General features: G+C 31.6%; 1 protein-coding gene across 4 annotated transcripts; it reads left to right on the top strand.

The window, feature by feature from the left end:
* The first annotated feature begins 60 nt into the window (after nucleotides 1–60).
* On the top strand, nucleotides 61–18,115 carry LOC132753347 (serine/arginine repetitive matrix protein 1-like). Of its 4 annotated transcripts, XM_060743798.1 has the most exons (18): nucleotides 61–335; nucleotides 1,630–2,001; nucleotides 2,773–2,901; nucleotides 4,008–4,162; nucleotides 4,766–4,984; nucleotides 5,567–5,642; nucleotides 7,700–7,843; nucleotides 8,148–8,359; nucleotides 8,769–9,020; nucleotides 9,622–9,721; nucleotides 10,718–10,956; nucleotides 11,294–11,654; nucleotides 12,518–12,842; nucleotides 13,320–13,524; nucleotides 13,954–14,070; nucleotides 14,249–14,266; nucleotides 16,255–16,306; nucleotides 17,948–18,115. In XM_060743798.1, coding segments are annotated over exons 1-18 (2,997 nt in total). In that variant the 5' UTR covers nucleotides 61–316; the 3' UTR covers nucleotides 17,950–18,115. The 4 variants fall into 4 exon arrangements, with proteins under 4 accessions (XP_060599781.1, XP_060599782.1, XP_060599779.1 ...); XM_060743799.1 differs by lacking the exon at nucleotides 14,249–14,266; XM_060743796.1 differs by lacking the exon at nucleotides 16,255–16,306.
* Nucleotides 18,116–21,132: the final 3,017 nt, after the last annotated feature.

Raw genomic sequence — 21,132 nt, 5'->3', positions numbered from 1 at the left:
AACTATGATTTTTGTCTAGTGTTATGGTTATAAAAAGAACTTATATTCATTTTGTTTAGTTATCCTTCACTTTGCCTCTTTTACTTTTAGCTTTGCATACGTTCAATTAAATTACACAGGTGCGCGACGGTATTCTGGGAAAAAAGAAAATGGCGGCTGGATGAAGGGTTGCGATGATGGACCGATTTATTTTGTGAAGGAAGTAGTTGTAAATAATGAACGATGAGAAGAAAAACAAGACATTTTAATAAAAATTACTTTTATATCATACCATATGAACGTATTGCATTCATTTCAAAGCTAGGAAATCTTTAAAATGGTTATCAAACGCAAAGGTAATGTTTGACCTAATTTTCGATGTTTACATTTGTGTGTGTTAGTTTTTTTTAAAAATATATTGTGTATTGTTTACAAATTGTCAACTTATTTGATAGTGGTTTTAAGGTTAATGTACTTTGCGCTGTTTTAGCAATCATATCAGTTAATAACTTCACAACTTTAGAAGTTATGATGTTTGGGGGAAAAAAGCATCGCATGTTAGCCTTTTGAAAACAAGTTTCTACCTGTTTTGGTTTCTATTAACAGAATCTTAAAGATAAGTAGTATTCAACATTAAATGCTTGAAACTGTTCACGGGTGTAACATCATGAAATATATAATCATGCCATACTCATTTAACAAATCAAATCGGAAAATAATTCTACCCATATCTTGTTGCCAGGGCAATTATGTCAACAGCCTCATTTTAGAATGAAAATAAAAATGCACATGTAATTAAGAATTATGGAAATCTTTTTCAATTTAATTATGTATGAAAAAAAATGGAAGCATATGGAATCTACCAACAGTAAAAAAAAACATTAAAGTTTTACAATGAAGAAATACATTAATTAGCATTTTAGTTCCTGGTTATAATTTACTAATGCTAATTAACTGCAAATATGTATTATTTATATCTTTGCTTATGGTGCAGGTTAAAACAATCTCATTAAAATTAGAGATATGTAAAGTTCACATATTTGTACTCTTTTCATTTGAATTTCAAGAAATATAAAAATACACCCCTAAAAGTAAGATTTATATATAAACTATTTATAGTTTAAATAGACAAAAACAGGACCGTGCTGTGTATTTAAGACGAGTCCTGTTCAGTCAGGCTTTCAGCCATATTGAACATGGGCTCAGACAATGTGACAACATTTGGGAGGGGGCAAGGTATTTCAATAAAGAATGGTTGGTCTTGTTACTGTTTATAGGTATTAGGGAAGGCGACTGGTAACCTTTTTTGCAGGATATTTATATATAAGGTGCTCATTTGTCTGCTTTAGGCTCCTAAACATTTTCCAATATCAGCTGTTGATCAGTCACCCATAATAGTCAATCTTTTGATATATTTAGTCAATTCAGCTCAACAGAGCAACAGATCTGACATATTAAATGAAAAAATGAGTATAATGTCACTTATAGATATAAGAAACAAAACGTTAATATAGGACTGAAGTGTTGGCAAAAATTGATTGACACAGGGGCCATAAACACTACGAGTTGTAAAACTTAAATGCCAACTTTAGAATATGTTACAGAAACAAAATATTGTATCTTTTCATTTTATTTTATTTTTTTCTTCAGATTTCCAAAAGGCAGCGGCATTTATTCACGAGTTCTTATTAAAACTGCATGAAGATTCAGAATGTGCAGAACTCCGGGATTCTTTAAATTTGGCACTTCTGCATATGCAGAAATACTACAGAGTGTTACAGACTCGGAACCAAGAAAAACATTTAGCAACAAATCTTTCATTGACTGCACGGGGCTTGAGCCCCATGACTCCATTTGTTGACGCACCTGATAAATTTCAGTACAAATGGATCAATTTAGACAGTGCTCGTTTAAAGGCCTCTATGACACTGGATGAGAGTATGGCAATAACTGTGTTGCCGCCAATTATTCAAGCTGCCAAAGAAGGGAACACTGAACTTATAAATGAACTTGTAAATTCAGGTAAAAAAATGTCATTTTGTTTTTTTAAACTGGCACACTGGCTTTTATGTTATTATATAGGTTAATCTTTAAGACTTAGTAATAAGTAGTAAAGGTACTTGCTTGTATAATATGAATTACAGATGCTGAAAAATGTTTCAACTAGTCGAAATAATCATTCAATTCTTTTATATGTACCAGCTTTGTTGTAAATTGAAGTATGCATGTTTGATTACTTACCATGTTTATGCCATGAAACACAACTCTGTTATTGTATTGATTGTCAAATCCACAAAGTTAGCAGTGAAGCAATCAGGGTTCAAATGTCTATACATTATTTCAGCTAACAAGACATTCTTCCTTCTACAGCAAGAGTCACTGCCCACAAAAACTGTTCTTTTAAAAAAAAATTTACCATGCTGTTTTCCTCAAAAAGTCAATTAAACAATCAGTTATTTTGCCCAAAAATAAGGGAAAGGCCATTTCCCCTGCACTTGAAAAAAACAAAAAAGCACTGGCTGAAAATAGGAAGTACGGACTAAATATTTTTTTTTTATAAGACATTAGAATGCCATTTTCAAATTAGGAGATTTTTTTGTTTATTTCATTTTATATATGATCCTTTTATCAATAATCTTATATCTATATAGAAGAAAATTACTGCTTGCCAGACAGCAAAAACTTCTCTCTCATGCTTCTAAAAATTCTAAATTTACTGTGAAAATTGCTTAGATAGATGTTTGTAAATTTTAATCCTTATTTTTAATAAATTTAATTAATGATTTATTTCAGATCCTGCATGTATTAATGAGCAAGATGGTCTTGGTCGCACTGCTCTAACCTACGCTGTTCACTTTCAACAGATGGCAGCATTACAGTGCCTTCTGGAGAATGAAGCAAATCCAAATTCATCTGCTCATGGTATTTACCAGTTTTTCTTTTTCCCAAAATAAATAGTATCATAATCTACGAAAGAAAGTGGAAATTTCAACCCATTACTCAAAATTACACAAATTTTCAACATTTTTGAGGTCATCATAACCCTTTTAGCTTTTGCTGCCAGACATACAGGGTAGTTCTGAATTTTGCAGGGTAAACCGGTAATATTATCTGTTCTTATATAGCAGATTGATAGATGCTGATTTATTTTACTTAATTTATGAAATTTAATATAAATATCATAAAATTTAATATAAAAAAGACATACATGTATACTATTATGGAAGAAAATGAACAAAGTTCAGATAAAATGACTTTTTTTTCTTCAAAACATTGTAACAATATTTTAGTAAAATAAATAAACCAGTAATCATATACAAAGTAAGAGACAGGAATATCTTCCATTTTACCAGGCATTTTCGTTGTCCTGCATGTTATCTTTGTAATAATCGATGGTCTTTGATTTGAGGCAAATCTTTGCTTCAATGCTTTCCTCTATTTTTAGATAAACAGACTTTAAGCACAAAAACATTTTTTTCTCACAATTTTGCATTTAACTAGATTAGGTCATGATATACTTACATGTAACATCTTGAAAATTCTTAGAATAAATGTGTAAAATGAAGAGTAATATATATAATAATAGCCATATGTTATTAGAAAGACTGAAATCAATATGATTATTTCATACATTAGTTTTATTCTAAATATTGTCAGGGCTTTTTTTCCTTCTATATAGCAGGAACAGTTATAGGGCTGCTTCCCCAAAGAAAAATTCTTTTAAAATCATGCAGTTTTCTCCAAAAATTGAATTTACATCATCTTCTTTTCTTTCCCTTTTCCAAATACAATGTATACAGTGTATTTTTCCCCCAAAATTAAGGGCAAGGCTGCTTCCCAAACCTGGGAAAAAAACTTAATTGTCAATTTTAAATTTTATAGTAAAATGATATAACAGCCATGTGTTAACCAAAATTGTAAAGGTGATTAATTAAATTTCAAATTCATTCTAAATGTATTGCATTTTGATAAATATTTTTATTTGTATTAGTCACTGTGTGTATGGGAATATGTTTTCTGTGTTACAGATGGGTCCACGGCAATCCATCAGGCATGTCATGACTCTAACAGTATGGCATTAAACATGTTACTGCAGTGTGGTGGAGATTTTACAATACCAGATACACAGGGCCGGGCACCGATACACTGGGCTTGTACTACACCCAATCTGGATTGTTTACAGGTATTTATAATTTATATAGATATGTTTTTTACCCCTATCAAATGAATATACATATATCATCATATTTAAACATAGAAAATTTTCTTTTTGCATTAAATGAAAAACAAAACAAACAAAAACACGCAGATACATTTTGGAATTTCTAGCAGTTCTGTTAAGTGGGAAATAGCCTATATAAGACCTCGATTTTATGCCAAAAATTCAATGTCTTTATTCATTTTAAGCTGTATGTTTTGTTATCACAAGTAAATTTAGTTGCTAAAACGTCTGATGTTTTAGCAATAGATAATAAAGTGAAATTTCCTTTCTAGAATCATTATCATATACATTGTCATGTATTTACATCTACTGTATGTCTGATGAAAAATAAAATGAAATATTTTCTTTCCAGAATCTTGATCAAAGATGAAAAAAGATCATAAAATGAAATTTTTACATGTTCAAATAGTTTTGAAAATTTATAAGTGAGTTTTAATGATTTGATACTTTCCTTGACCTGCCAATAAGTCAGTGAAAGTTTATTTGTGTAAGAATTAGAGCAAAGACAAACTGACTTGTGAACAAGTAAAAAATACGGTACATTATTTTGATATCGTGTTTCAGTTACTTATTAATCACCATGCCGACGTGAACATTCGTGACAAGGACGGTCTGTCTCCGTGTATGTGGGCGTGTCGCCTTGATCATATAGAACATTTCCAGTATCTCTGTCAAGCCGAGAATTTTCATGTGGACGACGCTGACGGTATTGAGAGAGATCTGATTGGTCGAACTTGGATGCACTGGGCTGTAAGGCGAATGGAACCGTTAGAATGTTTACAGGTAAGAGACAGATTACCATAGGCATACGAAATCACAAGATTATGCCTTGAAACTATATCCTAGAATTCATAATTATTTGTACACTGCAGTAGAAAAAATCTTTTGTCTTATACCTATAAGTTTTCTGATGGAAAAAAAAATGGATATATTCAAAGAAATATTTACATCAAGATCGTATTTCAGGGTGTTACCCACAAGCTATTTTTCTGTCACAGATGTGTGTCAACTTTGTATTCATATGCTTACTTGTAAAGGAAACTTGATGTATACAGTTTAGTTTGATAACATTTTACAGAATGTATTAAATAAAAAGAAAACTACAGAAGTCATTGTGCTATTCTTGGGGATAATGTTATATGTACCTCCAATGAATACATAAATGTGTATCTACATGTAGTTTCACACTCCCCATGCTGACTGGGCTGATAATTTTTACAGGTCCATTTTAGGAAAATAGTGGAAGAGAAATTTTGTCTGCTGTTTGAAATGGATTTATTTATACCAAATATGTCTATATAAGTGTAGAAGGGAAAAAAACAACACTTTACATGTATTAAAATATGAAATATTTATGTGTTTCAGACATTGCTTACATCAGACACAGCCACTATAAAAGATGAGGAAGGTAGAACTGTCTTACTGACAGCCGCAGAAATGGGTAAGTCATCTTCTTATCACCTTAATTAAGTCAAATGCTGGAGTAGTTTGGGAACATGTGACCTATACTGTCAGTATGTCCTGTAAGGATTGGGAATTTTAGCAGTTTTTGTTCAAAATTGGGAATTTACACAAAAATCAGTTTAAGGTGTGAAATAATTGTCTTTAAATGTATAAAATACAAACAATTCAAACATGTTATCGTAATAAGCTCTTTTGACACACCTTTTTCCATTTAGCATTTTTGTCCAACAGTTGAGAGCAAAAAATGTTAATATTTTCCATGTGGAATTTGACCTATTTAATATCAGCTATAAAAATTGAAATAAAAAAGTTTACCCCTGTTGGCCTGTGTCATGCTAATTAAATCATAATAATACCTGTATAGCTTTTGATGTAAGACTATTTATCTGAAATGGAAATGCCTTTTCTTCTGGATAGAGAAAACTTTCACAAAAGAAAATATGTTCTGACTGAATTGGGAATTGTGCAGACCATAATCATAAAGCACAGGCTGATCTTGGTATGCACTGGTCACATGGATAGCCACCAGGCTAAGGTTTAATGATATTTAAAGTCTGCTTATTCAATACTTGTTTTTTGTTTAAAAGCTGCACACGTTTAGAAATTAGCATGGAAGTATGCTGCTTTAAAACCAGAAATCAGGAGTTCTTTAAAACTCAACAGTTTATTGATAAATTTATATAATAAACAGAAAATTCAAGTTTCAAGATTTATTTTCATCTTGTGATATGAAAATGATCATATTTCACTCGTAGCTACTGCCACTCATGAAATATTAATTTTCATACCACTGGATGAATCCTGTATTAATAGACAAAACTTGTATATCCTCTATCGTACACATGTATATTTAAATCGGCCAGTGTCATAACCTAATATCTTAGGAGAATGAGAAATTGATTACATATAATACTGTAGTTTCTAAAATATTTGCTTCCCAAACCTTTTGTTGATTAGTTTAAATATGTCATCTCTTTATTAAAGTTGAAAATATTTCAAATTTTTATTTGATTATTTTTCAATTGCACATTATTTACTTTGGTGTGAGAACATGCTGCTAAAACAGATCAATTGAAATTTAAAAAAAGCATTAATGTCATACGATCAGGAAAAAATGAAATAAATGTTATTCAATAGGCCATTTATTAAGAGATTGATTTTTGAAATATGAAACCTTTGTCATTGTGTTTTGTTACGGGAATAGTCGTGTATTTTGAATGTAAAATTTAGAATTGCGTAAAGATAGATAAAGTGAAATTTGAATCTGAAATTACAATTGATCTGGCACTGTTTTGTCTACCATTTAATAATGTAACGTTTACCCTGCTGTGAAACAAAAGTGATAAGCTTTTGTCACCAGTATAGAGCCAGGTCAGCGTTCACATCCATACAGACTTAAGCCAGCCTCTGTGCTGTTGGTAGCTCAATCAAAATTGCTTAAACCTAAAATGGACTGCCCTCAGTTTAAAGTAGGCCAAATATATAGCACAAATTCAGCCGGTTAAGAGTTAATGTTTAAGCCTCACTGATGAAATTTTGAGAGAAGGGGAGCTATTATTAATAATTTATTAAGGTTTTTCATGTAATTTTATTGTTCATTATTAGTATGTAACTATGTGTATAGAAATAATGTTAAACTTCTCAGATATCTTCAGAACTGTCAAGCATTGAAATGTTTAGAGCACACTTTCCCAGTGACAGCTTATTTACTTTGTATTTATATTTAAACAAGTAACTAAAATGTGGAGATAGTGATTATTATTTTAAGCTACATTATCATACATGTAGTTTTGAAATGCCAAAGTGTCGGTATATTTTCTTTATTTTCTTAACATGCTTTCATTTTGCACTCAGTTTAAAACCTACTGTTTATTAGGCTTTATTCTGGCTATTTTTGTTGCAAAAACTATCGCATTAACACAGCAATATAGTAAAAAGATTTTATTTATAAAGGCTTATTTTGCAATGCTGTCCTTTGCTCTCCTCTATGTTTCTGAAGGTAGGAATCTCAGATGTGTTTTGTGTATATTACAGGTTCCCTGGCAGCTTGTAAAATAATAATAGATATAGCCGGTAAACAGTGCGTCAATGACCGTGATTCACAAGGCAGGAACGCACTGCATCTAGCAACCATAGGTGGCCATGGTGACGTTGTCAACTATCTCTTAGACCATTCAGGTACTAATTGTGTAAATTTTTATTTCTATTTTTGGGGAAAAAAATCATTATTCCTTTGAATTTAGGAAAGTGGTTTTAGTTCATGGTGATAAAATGAAAGATAACATATTCCTAATTTTAAGGTTATTTAATGTATTATTACAATAGTCTGAAAAAAAGGTCGTGAATATGCATAAACTTCATTTATGTTCCATTCTATTTAAAAAATTAAAAAAAAATAATTGAAAACTGCTTTATTTTTATGTTTTTGTAATGTAACTGATTAAAATTTTCATTTCTGTGTTATTTCTTTTTCCTTTTATAGCGGATCTTTCGGCAGTGGACAAATTTAATGCTACACCGTGGGATTATGGGAAGAATCGCCAACTTCATTACTGTCAGCTCATTATCATGTCACATCAGCGTCAACGTCTTGTCAGTAATCCCACAAGTCCTCTACCAAATGGTCTCGGTCTAATGATGAACGGTTCCCTGTCATTTTACAAAGGTGATTTCGACGGGGACTTTGATTATGCTGTAAGTGTTGATATGTTTTTATATGAACAAATTTAAGTGTATCCCTCATGATTCATAAGAAGCATGTAATTTTTTTATTAAGATTGTGAAAGTTTTCAAAGGGTTAATTAATTTTTTTAGATTTTCTAGTTTTTCATAAAATGTAAGGTTTTGCATAAGAATCATTTTTTCTGAATTGATTAGCATCAACTAAGAATTTGTCAGAATTGTGTCTTTAACATATTCAAAAATTTTTTAATGCTAAAAAAATTCTTAACTGAAATTGATGTCATTGATTATAGCAAGAGATTGAAATCATATAGCAATGTGCTTACTATATACACTTATTTTTCTCTGTACTTCTATTTGAAATTGAAATAAAAAAAAAAGGGTAAAATATTTTAATATTCCTGTTTTTCTTCATTACCAGAGTACCAGAGGGAGTGTAGATAGCATGCCAATCACGCCGCCCCATCCTCCAAAACGACCCCGGACATCTCGTATAGTCCGACGATCACGCAGTCTCGGTTCCAACCAAGACCGGGAATCGACACAATCCACCCTGTACCGAGCGCCAAGTACGTTCAGTCGGGAGTCTACGATGGAGAGTCAGCAAAATCAACGCCGAATGATAAATAGTGCCGGAGAAATGCAGGGCACTAGACCAAATGAAAGAATAGAGGTATTTTATCTTACTTTTACTGAAAAATTAAGAAAATTATATTAACATTTCAATATTTTTGAAATGATTTAAAAATGAAAAATAGAAATAAATCAAAGCACTTCTTGATTAGTTGTTTTGTATGTATGTTTTCAAATTATGTTATTCATTCATATATTTAGATCATTTAAAAAAAATCGAATTACTGTTTAAGATGAAAATGAAAGATAAATGCAATTTGTTGAAAAATATTACAATAAATCAAATAAAATTTACTACATGTATGCTTTTTATGAGGTTTATACATATATTCGCAAGCAGTGCAGACTATATTTTTCGGGGAAAAAAATCTGAAAAAGAATATTCTGGAATCATCATCATTTCTTTATTTGTAGAAAGATCTTTGTACTTTATTTTGGTATATTATATATGTTGTTGTGCTCTGTACAGTCTTCCCAAATAATTCAATGGGAAAGATTTGCATCTATAAAGTCTTGGTTCACAACATTGGACAGTTTTTAAAAACAATACGTCTTATAATGTTTATACACCAACATGGTTTGAAATACATTTTATGAAAGTGTAGGCAGGAAACTTAACAAGCAAAATATTCTAAATACAGGTTTCACTGAAGTCAAGTAGGTCAGTGCCTAATGAAAGTTATACACATAAACGTCAGTCTCAGAGAGAAGAGGTTGCCATGGCAACTGATGATAATGTTTGTGAGTATTGTTTGATAGTTCTTAAAATTTTCTAAATCACTTGGTTAAACATTGATGTTTATTAGCACATTTGGTTTGGTCAGATTTGCAGGGGTCTTTTTTTTCCGTCCAAGTGGCCAGTGAAATCACTGTGTTATGAACATTTGTACTTCGGAGCAGAATGATGTAAATGCATTAGAAAAATTCCCTGCGGTGGCTGGAATTCGCACTTGTGACTGCTCCCTTACAAAGGAGGTAACAATGCTCCAGACCATAGAGCCAAAGAATCAGTAATCTGACACAATTGTCTGAGGTTGTACCTTTACTCATCAAGGTAGATCAGCACTTAGAGTAACTACTGGCTACTGCAAAAACTTTCTACGTCCAACTTTTACCACACTGTGATGTATAAAAATGCCTTATAATCATTAACATTTGCTTTATCACTGGATACTATTATTTGCTGGGGGATTATGTTCAGTACCAAGAAATACTTTGATTTCACATGAAGGTTTGTCAACTCATACTTTATCACAGGGCTGCCATTTGCTAAGAATAGTTTTCCTAACAAAAATTTTTATGTGTGATTTTAAAATACATAATTTAGTTTATATTTTATAAAGCTTAATGTTATTAATTCATTCAAAGTGTAAGTTTTGTATTTCATAACCTTAACAGAAATGTATGATTAGTAAAGTTTTTTGACTAGAGAGTTGAGAAGGTGAATAATAGGTATGGTACATGTTTCTCTGTCATTGGTTTGACAACAGTATGGCTATTAAATGCCACATATCTCTTACTGCTGTTTGAATTTACTTATAAATATATCTAGTTGATAGTTTCCGAACAACATGCTAATATTGATGTTGTCTACAAAGGCAGATGCCTACGAAGGTATGGAGAAGTTAACTAAATTGGTTGATGGAGGTCAGATGTGAACGTTTTAAATTTATTTTCCTACATCGACACAAATGATAAAAAGTATATTACATTAATTTGGTTCTTTCAAACATTTAGATGAAGTATTGGAGGCAGATGATGATGTGGACAATGTAAGTGTGGGTGGGATGGATGTTTCTGACATTGAAGACGAGGACAATATGCCACCACACACATCAAGAGGGCCGCCTCCTCGACGGGGACCTGGGCCTCAGAGACCTGCAGCTCCCCCGGGACAAAGACCTGGCTTTCATCCTCCATCACCCCCCAAATATGCTCCAAGACCCCCTGGAGTCAATGGCTATGCACAGTCTATGGTAAGTTAAAGTTTCTTATATTGAGTTTTTGTTTTGTTTAAATTAATGGCATGACAAAATAGTTAATGTACAAAGGTTTTGTTTAAGCTCAGGACAGGGAAAATTGCCAAAGATATTGTTAGAAAATAATTTTTTTGCATCAAGACATGAAAGAAAATATAAACACTATTGCATTCTATAAGGACCAACAAACTTAATGTTTAGTTTATAGGATGATTTTGTTGAAGTGTTTAAGTAAACCTTTAATGTACCACCTAATGCATTTTTTTCTAATTGTATTTGAGTTCTTGCATAACTTGAGATACGAGGATTTATGACAACTTGAATGTTTTTTCAGCAATCACCCTACAGAAGAAGTTCTGAAAACATGTCTGAGGACTCACATTCTATGGACATGCAGCCTCGCCCTCCAATGCGGGCTTCAAACCCAGCGCCTGGTGCTCAAAGAAGTCACGATAATTTTTACAACAGATCCCCATCACCCAACCCTGCAGAATCATTCCCACCAAACAGACCGCGCCCTGCTCCAAGACCTCCGAGATTGCAGCCCGCACCTCCCAAACCTCAGCCACGCAACTCGCCCTCACCTGTAAACAGACCAGGTTCAGGCTCAAACCTCAGGGACTTGACTTCACCGCCTTCAGGGGACCAGTCAGGAAGGGAGAGCAGCAGACCAGACTCTTCTGGAAGACCACCAGGTTAATGATTTTTTTTCAGAAACACTTTTAGTTGTGCTCAGAAATTCAAAATAATTTCTTTATTACCATCCCTCTGTCTTAAAATCAGAATTTTACTGGATTATTCCCCTTTGCAAACTTTAAAATTCTTGCATGGCTTGTCTTTGACAATAGGCATAATAGATGTCTTTGTTAAAGCTATTGTTTAAGCTTTACTATTATGACCAAAGAAATTTGGAAAGATTTTGCAAATTGACACAATGATTTGTCTTATCAAATGATGGAAGTCCTTCTATTATATTAAGGAATTGCTGGTCTGTTAGATACTTTGTATGTATTTCTTAAGTTAAAATTGATAGGTAATATTAAAAAATGTAATAATTCATTATGCATTTATAGCAAGGTCCTCAAAAAGTTAAATAAACAAAAACAGTTAATTTAAAATTAATCACTTCAGAATTGAAAAGAAAAGTTACATTTTACATTTTCTTACTTTGTCTGTATGGTATATTTTGATATTGTTAAAGCTTTAGTTTGGTTCCCCTTGGCTAAAGAATAGGAAATGTATTCACAAAGTTTTGTTATACCGTACAACCTGTGCAATATCACCAGTTTGAAGACCAAGATTTTGATGTTGCTCTGGGGAGCTTAAATTTATTTTGTGTCTGTTTTCTTTTGAGTTGTGTTGGTATTTTTTCTACTGCTGCTTCTTTGCAGAGGTTGTACCATAAATAACTAAAACAAAGTAATTTTCAATTCTTACAAATAAAAAGTACATGTAAGGGAATTTTTTATCAGTGGCAGTATGATAAATCAATCTATGTACATTTGTATATTGATTTTAAGGTATTGTGATAAATAACTGAACATTTGTTACTTTACAGGAATGTTGGAAGGTAAAAAGATCTTACCACCACCCATGTTAATGCCATTAGAAAATGCTCCTAGACCCAACTTAAATAGAGATGATAAACCTCCCAAGAAAAAGAAGAAGAAAAGACGTGAAAGACTTGGTCATATTGAGAAGGAAATAGACAGAGATTTGGATGTTCGATCCCCACCGGAGTTACCAGAGAATTTGACCCCTCCACGAGGGTTCGCTGCCCCTTTACACCCTCCTCCCTCGGCAACATCTAGGCCACCGAGGGCTCAGTCAGGGATCCCATCCCCAAAATATTCTAAAGGTCCTCCTCAGAAACATGAAAACAGGTGATTTTGTGTATTTATTTACTGCATATGTTTCCCTACATCAAGGGATCAAGCTGACATTGCCAGCTAGGTTAGGTATGAAAAATAAACTGAAATACAGAATATTCTTTATTTACTGTAAGTTTGTAGTTATATTAAATGTTTGTTTTCTTTAAGCAATGTATAGACTGAAACAGTGCAAAATTGATAAGTTATTAAATTGTTTTCAAAATTGGTAAAAAATATTTTCTTAGGTTTATATCAATGAGCCAATCGTTGCATGAAAAAATTGGTTTACTTTATTGGGTTTAAAGATATGCAATGAAGAATTTATCATATATTTTTAGTATTGTAAATAATTGAATTATCATATGTGTTGAATTCAAACTTTTGAAAGATAATATTCTCTTTGAATATTTAGAAATAGATTAGGATTACATACAGACCTTTAATCTACTCTGTATTCCATTTTAGAAAATAATCTAAATTTTAATTCAGATATGTTGAGGAAAATATGGAAGATGAAAAAGAGCTTGATTTAAATAACCAAGATGATAAGCCACCCATGGTGAATGGAATGGCTGTGCCAATCCGTGAGGCTCCCATGAGGTCGGCTAGACCTGGTAAGAGGGTTCAGCCAATGGACACCAGTGACGAGTATGAAATGGACAAAATTTTAGAAAGCAGTGAAAATGGCATGCAGGTATTAAATAATGGAAAAAAATTCATAGATTATCTATGAAATATTGGCTTTTATCAGTATATTAATTTTTGATGTCCTGTAAAAGTTACTTAATACTGGCCAATTACCTGAACCATCTTTCGCTTCTGTTGCTTTTTGGCAATAAATAAAGTAATAATGATTCAGCATTTTGTGTGGAAGTCAAAGTTCTTCTTTGTTTACATTTTGCTACTTTTATGACAAATAATTTCATATTCAGGGCTACTTTCTTAATCTAACATGCTCAAAAATCATTATTCTAAAGTTAAAAACTCTTATTTGCCCTTTGTAAAGAACGAAAAATTAATTCCTTTCTAAAGCATAACATGCTTATAAATAAGAATCTTTTCAAATATATTTTATGAAATTCTTCAGTGGTAATTGGTTAACAACTTCTTTGTATATTTTAAGGGCAATGGTGCACCCGAGGATGAAGAAGTAGGTCCATTAATTCCCCCACCCCAGGGATTTAGGGGGCCGTCTGCTAGACCAAATCAAGGGAGACCACTGTCTCAGTCTGTTCCACAGGTAATGTCTATTTCATTTTTGACAGCTTGTTAATTTTATAAATAGACATTACACAGTTATTTAAATAGAAGTGAGGCTAGAATTAATTTATAGGCCAACCTTTTCATTTATTTATTTCATTCTTTCTACATAAAGTAGATTTAGTAATTTAATTTGTTCTTATGGAAACCTGTTATAGATAGCAGTTACAAAATTGGTAAGTGATTAAATGTGCTTTTTTGGTTATATTAACTATATTGTTTTGATGGGCGCTAAAAATCCAGCTTTTGATGGTTGTGTACGTGAAATTTATTATGAAGCAGTTAATTTTAAAGCCGTGACATTTTGCTTATCATTCAAGTATTCTGGTAATTAAATCTTTTCAGGTATATGTAGGTTAATTTATGCTTGACAAGTAACAATTTTGAAACAAAAAAGGGCAATTTTATCATTTAGAAAAGTACCTGTTGCCTTTATTTTTGTACTACATGTATTTTTAAAGCTGCATGCCTCCAGATTAGCAAAATATTTTAAATTAAACTTGGGGGAAAAGGTACCAAGATTCTAAGGAAAGTAATAAGATTCAAGATTTTCAGTAATAATTTAGATTTTAAATGAGATTCATGACCGATTTTGCCGTATTTATCACTATATTTCTACTGAGTGACTTATGCAGTTAGTCATGCAGTAAGGGCTATTTTTGCATATTTTGACATCATTAGGTAGTTTAAGTGAAGTATAAGTGTCCTTTGCAATGAGTAAATTACTTTCTTTGTTCTCTTTACAATATTTTACATTTAGAATACAGTTTACAAATTTTCATGAGAATTGGCATGAATTTGGAGGCATGCTGCTTTCAGAATTTTAATATTTGCAATCTGAGAGAAAAACCTAATTTAGAGCTCTTTTAGATATGAAAATTCAGCAATAACAATGATTTTAGATTGTTTAAGGTTGTTGTTTTGTCTGTATTTTTCAACAAAATTGTTACTCTCTCACTGTTACAGTGTTCCAGCATTAAAGCCTCCAGATTCATGCTAATTATACCCCCGCACAACGAAGTTGTAAGGGGGGTATACTGGAATCAGCTTGTCCGTCCGGACGTCCGTCTGTCCGGGCGCACGAAAGGACACTTGTTGGGTACCTTGAACACACAAATGGACACTTGTTGGGTAATTCTATTCATTCCGTCAGTGTTGTTGGGTACTTTTGTTGTCTTATTGGGTACTTTTAAACAAAAGAAGTACCCAATAAATGCCCATTCGTAGGAACGGACTTCTGGCCGTCCGTCGGTTTTTCCTTGTCCGCCCAATAACTTAAGATTCCTTTGACCCACAGTCTTCATATTTGGCATGGAGGTTAGTCATGACAAGTAGATGACCCCTATTGATTTTGAGGTCACTGGGTCAAAGGTCAAGGTCACAGGGGCCTTGACTATAAAAAGCTTGTCCGCCCAATAACTTAAGATTCCTTTGACCCATAGTCTTCATATTTGGCATGGAGGTTGATCATGACCATAAGGTGACCCCTATTGATTTTGAGGTCACTGTGTCAAAGGTCAAGGTCACAGGGACCTTGACTTAAAAAAAGTTTTTTCCCCTCAATTACTTAAGAATGCCTGTCAGCAGTGTATTGATTTTGACATATTCACATTTGAAGAATGTAGAATACATAACTTAGCAATACAATGGCTTAGTAACCTCAGATTTGGCAGGGAGGTTGTCCTTGAGCTCTAAATGGCCACTGTTGATTCTTACAAAGTGGTATGCGGGGGTATTCACGCCATGTTAGTGGCAGTTCTAGTTTTCATTTTTTTTTAAATGTAATAAAAAGTAAAGTATTGTTAAGTGAGCATAGAAGATAAATTTGACATTGCAAATAACACTTACAACCAATGTAATTTACCCAAAAGAGGTTAAAATATGCAAAAATAGCCATACCTGTGTTAGTAATGCAGTAGAAATATGGTGAAAAATACTGCAAAATTGGTCATAAATCACATAAAACATGGAAATTATTACTTTTATCCTAAATAGTTTTACTTTTCTCAAAACCTCAGTGCTTATTTCTGATTTTTTCTTATTTAATTTTTCTTGAAATATTTTGGTTCATCTGGAGGCATGCAGCTTTAAGGGTTTAAGTGATTCTGTAGTTATCAATGTAATATGCGTAATATGTGTATAATTGTCCATGTCCAATGAATAGGAAAATTTGGAGGTAACCAAGGAACAAATTGAGGAAATTATTGAAACAATATGTAAGTTGTATATTGTGTGCATGGAAAATCATGGGCAAACATATATATATTTATTCTACTGTTCTTACAGGATGTTATTTAGAATTTCTCACAATCAAATATTTATTCTAGAATAGTTAAATTTTAATGATATATGAAACTTATATAAAAAAAATTGGATATAATAAAGCTATGTAACTTTAATTATACAAGCTTAATATGTGTAGTTATGTATTGTACATATGTATTTCTATACATATATTATATATTTTTTATTTGATTGAAAATGGATGAATTATGATTCTTTTTATTATTCACATGTATTTTTTAATATTTTATCAACTTTTACACATTGAATTTTTTCCTTGAATAGTTATTATACATTTTGTAACTACATGTATTAAGTATAACTTACTCTTTAATATTTTTGATTTTTTTATCTGAAATTATACGAATGCACAGATTATTATTTTTTTTTTAAAAAGATATTTTTATTTAAAAATTAAACTATACTGCATGTCTATGTGTTGTTTTGATTTTTCGGACAAGAAATGTTTGTTTTAAATGTGTAAGAGAATGTGTTTTGTACAGTAAAGTTTTGAATGTATAGTATACCTAATAAAGCCTAGTTGATAAATAATAATAATTGTAATAAAACATTGTATACATGTTTAAATAATGTGCTTAATCCTGGATATCTGGAGCTATACTCAGTATTAATGTGAAAAGGTGTTTGCTATTAAAAATTTAGAAACAACATTAGGTGAAAGGCTATATGATAGGAATGTAACCAGATCTTCAAAGTAGAAATATGATATTTTTGTGTGTGATAAAGATTTCCTGGGTCTTTGCTTTTATTTTAGCTTCAAGATACCTTGCCTATTTTTGCTTAAAAAATCTAAAATCAGAAAACTTCAGTTTGTAGCTGTCTCTAGAACAGGTGTTAGATATATGAGCTTTGATGCAAAACTATTGTGTATATTTTGAATTAAGTTAAGCACACCCCTCCTTCAATTTCTTTTTAAATTGGAAGTTACCATATCTTGGTTTATTTATAAATGAGTAAATTCTTTTCCATGTAGAGAAATTCTTTAGGCAAGCAAAAAAGTTTTGTCCTATTCATGCCTCTCTTGGCCCGTCTCTGTAATAGACCTAATTTCATCTCTCACTAAATGCTTGAACTCTGAGGCACTTGGCATATTCTTATTTTCATGTTTGGAAAAACGGAATGGTGTAACATAACATGGTGTAACTTGTTTACTACAAGTAAATAAAAAAAAATTAATTATGTTATATTTGCATCACTATAAATAATAGATATTAAATCATGGCATGTAAAAATTGCATATGTGTGGTCTTCAGTGGTTACTCTAGAGAATTTCAAAGAATATTAAGTACATTTTCAATTGGCTCTGCAAAACTGTGTTGTGCATTTCAATATATACCATTGACAATAAAGGGTTTTTGTTTTGCATGGGTTTGATCTTGCTTGTTATAAAATGACAGGTTTTGATATTTTATCAAGCAACTGCATTCCTAATTGCAGATTTCTTCAGTGCTCTTTTGTAGATTTATTTTGAGTCCTTTTGATGTACTAATCACATGGAAAGTTAATTAACATGTTCACAGTGTTTATTGTATTATGTATGGTTTTTGTTTCAGGATACCCGCAGCAATGTTATGAGAACAAGTAGTGCTAAACCCCCACTCCCCCGCGGCCGACAGAGCACAAGTACTGCAAACTTCAGATACAAGAATCCGTCCCCACCCCGTCGACCAGCAAGACCCCCAAATTCCGGAAGAAATGAGTCATAGGACATCTTTGTTGAATATAGGATCAACCTAAGAATATTTTTAAAATTATGTGAAAAGGACTGGCCTTCTTTGGGTTAGTTCCTTTATAAAGGGACTCCACTGAGGTTTTTTGGGCAAGATGGGACTGGAAATAATTTTTCGAGATTAATGATCCTAAAACAAGGTCTAAAACAATAATTTATGCGCAAAATTTCAGATCATTCGTTTTTTTCCAGAATAATTATTCTAATTGTAAAATATTGACCCTTAATTGAAAAGCGTTGCAACGTTTTTCACACAAAATGGGCTAAGAATAGCACAAAAATGTGATTTTCAATTTATCCCGAGTATACTTCTTTATTATCTTTACATATCTTTCTGTTTTTAGGCTTTTAGACCTCAGTGGAGTTCCTTTAAATTTTGATATGTGTTAAATGTGTCAAGTTAAAGGAAAATTGAATGTGGGGTAACTTACCTTAAGAATATATTAAGTTTTTATGTTTGGATATTATTATGAAAATAAATCATGGACAAGAAATACTCAGCGGGGCTTAGAAGACTGCGGATAAATCAATGGATTTTATGATAAACTACTAGTGAAAAATGTTACTGGTATTAGAGGTATGCCAAATTTCATGTGATAAATTATTTAAGGTTGTTGTTTTTTTCTTATTTTACTATGATATTGATAGCTAGGTAGCTTAGTAAAAAAAAATTGTTTGTTTAACAATGCCATTCAGGTGAAAGCGAGGTAGGAGTTTATCTATATTAAAAGTTAACTCACTTAAAATGAATTTACACTTTTATTTACACAACATTCAAGACTTAAACATTATGTGTGAGTTAATCCCCCATAATTGCAATGAAGAGTTATCTTCCTATATATTAAGGTTAGAGTTAGTTCCCCTTATTTTCAAGTGAAATGAAGTAAAATACACCAGTTTGCTTGCATAGATGTGTTGATTTTGCATGTATTAGTGTTATATATTCATCCATACATTTTTCAGTTTAAAACATATCATCCAGTTAAAACATAGTGTATCTACATTGATATATACAAAGCATTTTCATCACAGTTATGGCCCTTAGTTTTTTTCTTGCTTACAGATCACATTAGATTAATTTATCACTTTTTTTCTAACAATAAAACATTCCTTGGTTTTTATATATAATTCTACGTAAGGTTTTCACACTTAAAACATTTCGTACCTTCACTATTAATGTGTTCATAGGGCTGGAAATCTTAAGGTTTTCATTACACATTGGTAAATTTATCAATTTACTAGTACTTTATACTATACCAATGTAAATTGGAAAGTCTGTATGTTTAAATTTTGTTGTTTTTTATTATTACTAAATGAATTCATTTTATTCAATGCCTGGAATGTCTCTATTAATGTGGTCAGTAAATAAAACTTTTCAACCATTGACCCAATGCGTTATCATTTACTCTTCTCAACAGAGTAAAGAAATATTCATAAAGAAATATTTATATATGACCCCACATCAGTATAATGAAAATTTTCATTATGAAAAGCATAGAGCATAACTGAAATTTCAGTTGGACATGTCATGAGCATAAATAAAATATTGGGACCTGAATAAAGCATAGTTTAAAATAAACTGAATATTATTTAAATTCGATAGGAAGTAACATTTACATAACTGCAAAAAAACTTTATTTTAAATCATATTTTGATTCGATCTGACAATAGCTAAAATAATATTTCATGTTGATGAGATTCGTGAGCGACAGAATAGGAAAAATAAATGGATGAAAAGTAGCAATAGCACATTTGTTTTGAAACATGGAAATTAAAAAACACATTTATAAAGCATATTGCTCAAATTTGAGTTTAAAAAACTTGAAATATTTTCAGGGCTGATTTTTTGTATACATATTTTGTTTCACTGCAAATTCATGCATATTTGAACAGTTTTAACGCTAATTTTGTTTCATTTGTTTTTGAGCAAATATAAAATTGTTATGTTTAAGATTTTTTTTATGTTACACTTGAAATCCTGGCACTGTTATGGCATTATGTCGGCACTCATTTAAATATTTATTTCATCGTTACTTCATTTCACGCTCTTTGTTATTAATGGTACTAGTATATATTTGAAGTGAGCCAAGCGCACTTTCGACAAACGTCACTTTTATCTATGTGATACATTTGTTTAGAATTTGTTGATTTGTTTTTGATGTTTTTTTAACTATTAAATTATTTTGAATAACAAGTTTTGATTTTCATATGTACATCAACATTTGTAGTGGTTGTCAAATAATAGTCATTTCACTAAAGGGAGCGGTGACCTAGAGGTTAAGGTGTCTGCCCAAGGATCATGGGTTAGAGCCCTACTAGGGTCATGTTTCTTCATATGACACCAGCATTGGTTGCTTCAAGGAAGTGGACTCGAAAGTGATAAATATAAGTTGCAAGAACTTGTTTCGCAATTTAGCATGAACAGTCTTGTTTCGCAATTGAGCTTAAATAAATATGTTTAAAACTAAAATGTCTTTTAAAAAGTATTTCAGCAAAGAAACTTGTGCTATTTTCAAGTTATACTATAATTGAATAAAAAAGCGTTTGATTGATACCTTTCAGAAATTTCAAGATTTTTTTGTTGTTAAAATAAAATACAGCTAAACTTGTCTTAAGTGGCCAGTTTTATCAAATAGAAAAAGTAGGTCTTTGATAACAAAAGGTGTCCATCAAAACACAAAATTGAGGGGAAAGGTTACCTAGTGGTTAAAGTGTCTACCTCTCAACCTAGGGATCGTGTGTGTGAGCCTAACTGGCCATGATACAGCACCAGTGCAGATTAGTTCCAGGTATTGGTCTCTAGAATAGTTCAGATCATCTTCAAGCTTTCATCATATTTGAGCTAAGATAAAAATGTAGTTTAAATTTAAATTAACACAGTTTATGTACTATATGCTTATTGAAAAGGGAAAGAAATTTTTTTTTCAGTATGAAAGGCAGATATTCTGTCAGTGATTGTTGTACAGAATTGGTCTTTTAATCATGTAAGCCTGTATATTTATTATATGC

Source organism: Ruditapes philippinarum, unplaced genomic scaffold, assembly GCF_026571515.1.
Source record: "Ruditapes philippinarum isolate M1 unplaced genomic scaffold, ASM2657151v2 ctg2047_1_1_1_1, whole genome shotgun sequence".
Taxonomy (NCBI): domain Eukaryota; kingdom Metazoa; phylum Mollusca; class Bivalvia; order Venerida; family Veneridae; genus Ruditapes; species Ruditapes philippinarum.
The sequence above is the reverse complement of the archived record's forward strand: the minus strand, read 5'-3'. Positions and strand labels throughout refer to the sequence as shown.